Below are 6,452 nucleotides of genomic sequence, written 5' to 3'. Positions count from 1 at the left end.
TATATGTATACATATATATATATATATATATGAAGAATAATAATAAATGGAGCAAAACGCATAATACATACATACAAACACACACACATATTTCCCATGTCTGTATCTTTAAATTTATACACACATACACATTCACGTATATATATTTATACATATGGACAATGGCTTTTGAATCTTTACAAATGTCTATAGTGGAGACCAAAAGAGAAGCTCACAATCTACACCATAACAATCCTGGTATAAGCAAACATCAGTGTACAATCTGTGACAAACACTTCTCAACTAGAATAAGTCTTCTTAGACACAGATGAACAAATAAACGAGCAATGCTATTCTGCTTTCTTCCTTCTTTTCTCCTCTCATTTATCTAATTTTTCTTTCAAGTTTAATGGTTGATGCTTAGTCATGCCATTCCATACGTACACATATATATTTTCTGTTGCAAGCTTTGTTTAAGCACAAAAATTAGTGATACCATTTAAAGATGACAACATATTAAACGAATGTTCAGAAATGTTAGATTACTGCAGGCATTCTTTGAAGTTCTTTATAATTATGGACAGCCAAATGGCTGATTGAAGCAGTAATGTACTTCTAAATAGTTGATTAAATCAGTTAATTTACAGAAATTGGAATATCATTTTTTAAAAAATTTCCACTTTTAAGGGCACTTGATTTGAGTTTCTTCTGTTATACTACTACTCTTTTCTTATTAACACATACAGTTGACAACATACATATATTTTTCAACTAACATACAGATATACACACACACACATATATAGTCTTATGCTTGCAATATTGATTGTACAGTTTATTCTTATTTTTATCTCATTAAGTATTAGATTCCCTTCTGTGTTTTTGAAACAATGGTTACATTATTAACCAATAACATCACTTTCTCATTCGATATCCACCAATCAGTGTTCAAACCTTTTTACTGTATGCACACTGTATACCAAATTTCATGCTCTATTTTTTTGCATAATCATCTTTAGATCAGCAACAAGAAAGCTATGGTAACCATATGTGAAGTTTCAGGCTTCCAATCAATTATACCACTCTACTCTCAGTATTGAGAACTTCCTTTTCTTCTGCTTGCTTACAATTATATCCTTATATACATATATATATATATATATGGTACCATTCTGAGGTACATTGCTGCTTCAATAGTCTAACCCATGCTGATATAAAAAAATTATAATAATAATATGGGCATTGTATTTTGCTTGAAATATTGTAATATCAAAGAGGGTAAAAAGAGAGAGATTAGAAGGTTTCTAACAACGCGGAGAGTTTTAAGTTTCATAAAACCCTTTTTAATTTCAAGCGTAAAAGCCCATCTTCAGAAGAAAAACAGTCTGAGAAATTTCCAGTTAACGGAACCTGCATAACTAGATATTTCCCAGACCAATTTTCTTTTGAAGATGAGCCTTGCGCTTGAAGTATAAAGGTTTTATAAAACTTTCTGCATTGTGAGAGGCTTTCTATTTTCTTTCTTTTTACTCTCTTCTATAATAATAATAATAAATATATGTGTATATATTTCAATAGCAAATTGAATTAAAAGCAGCACTCATGTTGCAAAAGATTATTAACCACACATATTCAGTGTATATGTTTTGTTTGTTTCCTGGTTCACTATGATAAAAAAAAACCCCAAAGAATGACTCCCTTATTGCACTGGCAAACAAACAAAACACATACATCGAAAATGTGCAGTTGATAAAATATATTTGTTATTTACAACATAAGAATTTAGAAACTTCAAGCAGCATGAAATAAATTGTTTTCAATGGTGAAACTCAAAGTAGATAAAGCTATAAACAGCAATTTTTAAATATTGAGTTAAAAAGCTCTTCCAATGGAAAAAAAAAAAGTTGAAAGCTGTCAATGGGACATGAATATATGAATTCATATCATTGGCAGACATGACAGATGTTTTACCACATGACCAAAGAAATCCTTCAAATTTGTTCATCTATTTTAGAGGTTTTATTCTTAACAGCAAAAATTATTTATGATATAAGAATTTAAAAACTTCAAGAAATGTGAAATAAGTTGTTTTTAATGGAGGAACTCATTCTTTAAACCAATATTTATATGCTATTTTTTATAGTATCATCTACATCGAGTTCCACATTAAAAATAATATATGTATACATATATACATATCCAAATTAAAACATCTATTTAAATATATATATATAGCTCACATGATCAACCAGGTTATCAGCTGTTGTTACACATCACTAGCCACAATGAGCTTTTGTACTGTTTTAGCCTTCAAATGATGCCACCCTACTGGCTAGGTCAGCAGGCCAACAATCTCCCCCAATCTAAGGGGGACTGGAGCAATGTGGAATGAAGTGCTTTGCTCAAAAACACAATATGCCAACCAATTGGGGAATCGAACCCAAAAATCTAGAGATTGTGAGTGCAACAGCCTAACCATTAAGCCACACACCTTCACACATACACACACACACACATATATATGTAGAAGGTTGAAAAGGAACACACGAGTTGATATGTAAAAGGAAAATGAGACAAGGTAGAAAATGCTAAAATAATTTTATCATGAAGAACATTTTAGAACCGGTTTCAGTCTTTGCGACTTTTTCAACTTAGAGTAAAGCATGAAAACAATTAAATTGTGGAAAAATTAAATGAAATGTCTTTTAAAATATTTCCATAGTTTTCAAACGCAAGGAACATTTTCCTTTTTTCTGTCTGTCTCTCTTTCTTTTTTACTTTTATGTAAAAAATATTTTAAAAAAAACATTTCATTTAATTTTTCCACAATTTAATTGTTTTTCATGCTTTACTCTAAGCTGAAAAAGTCACAAAGAATGAAACTGGTACTAAAATGTTTTTCATGATAAAGTTATTTTAGCATTTTCTACCTTGTCTCATTTTCCTTATACATACATATATATATATACACACATACACACACACACACCAATGCTAGATGTCTAACAAGTTTTTACAATAAGCAAGATGGTTTTTTTTTAACTTTATCAAATAACAGGTACAAAATAAGGAAGAGATAGAATATGCAGTTATTACCTGCTCATCATACTGTTTAGCAAAATGTAACAGTTCAGGAGTCTAAAAATTAAAAAGAAACAGAAATAATTTAATAAATAACATTTGAAATACATTTCATTGATTAATGACTATAAATATATAAGATATGTAAAAAACATGTTTAAAAAATAAGGAAAACATTTATATATATATATATATATATATATATATATAGGTGCAAAAATGGCTGTGTGGTAAGTAGCTTGCTTACCAACAACATGGTTCTGGTTCAGTCCCACTGTGTAGCACCTTGGGCAAGTATCTTCTACTACAGCCTCGGGCCAACCAAAGCCTTGTGAGTGGATTTGGTAGACGGAAGCTGAAAGAAGCCCGTTGCATATAAACATATATATATGCTTGTGTGTGTCTGTGTTTGTCCCCAACAACTTTGCTTGACAACCGATGCTGGTGTGTTTATATCCCTGTAACTTAGCAGTTCAGCAAAAGAGACCAATAGAATAAGTACTAGGCTTACAAAGAATAAGACCTGGGGTCGATTTGCTCGACTAAAGGCGGTGCTCCAGCACGGTCGCAGCCAAATGACTGAAACAAATAAAAGAATATAGAATATATATATATGGGCAGAGGCATGGCTATTTGATTAAGAAGTCTGTTTTTTTAATTATGTGGTTCTAAGTTCTATCCAACTGGACAATAGCATCTTGAGGAAATGACTTTTACCATAGCCTTGTGTTGACCAAAGGTTTATGAATGAAATTTAACAAGCAGAAAGTGTGCAGAGAACAGCCAGGTGTATGCTGAGAAGGTGTGCAAATATAGGATCATCCACTCAATCACTCAATACTAGCAGGTGAAAAAGACATAATATATATATACACATATATATACAAGGGGATACCCAAAAGTAGCCAGAAACATTCTCTATGGGACAAACTCATTGTAGTTCGGGCTTCCACTGCTAGAAGCTACTTGATGCAACCCACAGGCATCAGTTTGCTGACCAGTGTCATTGAGTGAAGTTGTACTGCCATGTGGTGTGTCTTTGTTTTGCAGTGCTTTTCCCTTGTTCTTTGATTTTTTTATAATAGCTGAAACAAAGAAACATCATGCTTCCGTGAGATTCTGTTTTCTGCTGGGGAAAACAGCGACTGAAACAGTTGTCATGCTTCAAACAGCTTACAAGGATGCTGCCATGAGCAAAACCAACCCCAGTATGCAACTGGGACTTAATTTATCGACCCCAAAACAATGAAAGGCAAAGCTGATCTCAGTGGAATTTGAACTCAGAACATAAAGACAGACAAAATACTGCCAAGCATTTCGTCCACTGTGCTAAAGCTTCTGCCAGCTCGCCGCCTTGTAACATTAAAAATATTGACAATAAAATTATTATATTTACTTCTTTCATTGGAACTTTCAATTTAAGTAGTTCTGCATAACGACATAAGACTTTGAATGGTGCATGGACTTTCATAAAATGGATTTCGGCATCACTCTGAAACAATAAGAAAAACAGGATTTAAATTAAACGTCTAAATGTCTTAGATGAATTTTTGTTATTATAATTATTATATTACATCAACCCCAGAGTTCAACTGGTACTTATTTTTTTTATCAACCCTGAAAGGATGAAAGGTAAAATTGACCTTGGCAGAATTTGAACTCAGAATATTTTGTCTGTCCTTACATTCTGAGTTCAAATTCGTCTGATGGTGAGAGCGGTGGTGATGGTGAGAGCGGTGGTGATGGTGAGAGCAGTGGGGATGGTGATAATGGTACTGAGAGTGGTGGTGGTGATGAGTGGCAGTATTGGTGAGAGTGGTGGTGATGGTGATAGTGAAAGTGGTGGTGGTGGTGACAGTGTTGGTGACTTGGTGATAGTGGTAGTGATGATGATGATGGTGATAGTGGTGTTGGTGTTGGTAGTGGTGGTGATGGTGGTGATAGTGTGAGTAATGTTTAACAAGACATAACTTACGGTATCAACTTCAAGTTCTAGGAACTCTTTCTTCAAGTTATCGTGAAAAGTCGAGCGAGCGTTCTGTGATTCTGTCATCTTCTTACTGTGTTTATTCCATGCAATGATATAATCGATCCTTCGCCTTCCATCTTCAAAATACAATTTTCTTCCCTAAATAACAAAAGAGACAAAATATAAAAACTTTGAATGCAGGAATGGATTTTCAGGAAATGGTTATCAGAATCACTTTGAAGCATAAAGGAAAAATAAATATTAACAAGAGCACTCAGTGCAAACCTCCGACAAGGCAACACCAACGTTGTCTCAACGATTAGCTAGAGATGATTTTTAAAGTGAGAATATCTGAAATAAACTCGACTGCTCTCACAAACGAGAATGCTAAAAATTAACCTGACTGCTCTCAAAAATTAACTCTTTCGTTACCGTATTTATTTCGAGATGCTCCGTGTTTCTTTCAACTAATATTAAATATAACAAAGAATTTAGTAAAATAACTTAATTATCATTAAGCTAGTGTTAGGAACATAAATTGTGACTAAGGTTTGGTGGAAGATTTTAATTCAAAACTTATGAAAACAAGACATTTGTACTACAGAGCCAGAGCCAGTTTCAGCCGGGTTGTGAACAAAAGGGTTAAGCAAAAAAACAGGGAAAATAATCCAGAATCCTTGTCCAAAACCAGATCGATGCCAAAATCTAATCAGTTTGTGCCAATCCCTGAAAGTTTCATCCAAATCCATCCAGCGGTTCTTATGACTGAAAACAATACCTCCACCTTCGCTAAGGCGGAGGTAATAAATTCATTTGAGTTTTCATTTCACATACATTCTTCCACACTGGCATACAAATAATTATAATTGAGGTATGGATTTACAGCTGGATGCTCTTCCTGTTGTTGATCCTGTTTCTCAAGTAATGGATTTTCCATTCCATTCTTCTTTGAAAAATGGAGAGTTAGTTCTTTTATTGTTTTACTTGTTCCAGTCATTTGAGTGCAGCGATGCTGGAGCACTGCCTTAAGGGTTTTAATTGAAGAAGTGGACCCTAAGACTTATTCTTTGTAAGCCTGGTACTTATTCTACTGGTCTCTTTTGCCAAACTGTTAAGTTATGGGGACATAAACACACCAGCATCAGTTGTAAAGAGATGGTGAGGGGGGATATACAGACAGACACACAACCCGACACCTCCACACTCATTCGTCTGGCCGAACTTGTCCTATCTCTCAACTGCTTCTCGTTCGCGGGAGATATCTACCAGCAATTCTCGGGAGTGGCCATGGGGACGAGAATGGGCCCCAACTACGCGAACCTCTTCGTTGGTTATGTTGAGGCCCAAATATTCTCCAGTTTCACTGGTCCCACTCCCGAACTATACGGTCGGTATATCGACGACTGTATCGGTGCCACCTCAC

General features: G+C 34.3%; 1 protein-coding gene across 1 annotated transcript in view; it reads right to left on the bottom strand.

Moving 5' to 3' along the window:
- The window catches only part of LOC106874663 (anoctamin-4-like), a 93,542-nt gene that overhangs the window by 56,845 nt on the left and 30,245 nt on the right, over positions 1-6,452 (bottom strand). Inside the window, 3 exon segments of the mRNA XM_052973180.1 lie at positions 3,076-3,117; positions 4,457-4,552; positions 5,036-5,188. Of these exon segments, the coding sequence (XP_052829140.1) occupies positions 3,076-3,117; positions 4,457-4,552; positions 5,036-5,188 (291 nt within the window).

Source organism: Octopus bimaculoides, chromosome 15 (assembly GCF_001194135.2).
Source record: "Octopus bimaculoides isolate UCB-OBI-ISO-001 chromosome 15, ASM119413v2, whole genome shotgun sequence".
In the NCBI taxonomy this organism is placed as follows: Eukaryota; Metazoa; Mollusca; class Cephalopoda; order Octopoda; family Octopodidae; genus Octopus; species Octopus bimaculoides.
This window is presented reverse-complemented; position numbering and strand designations above follow the sequence as displayed.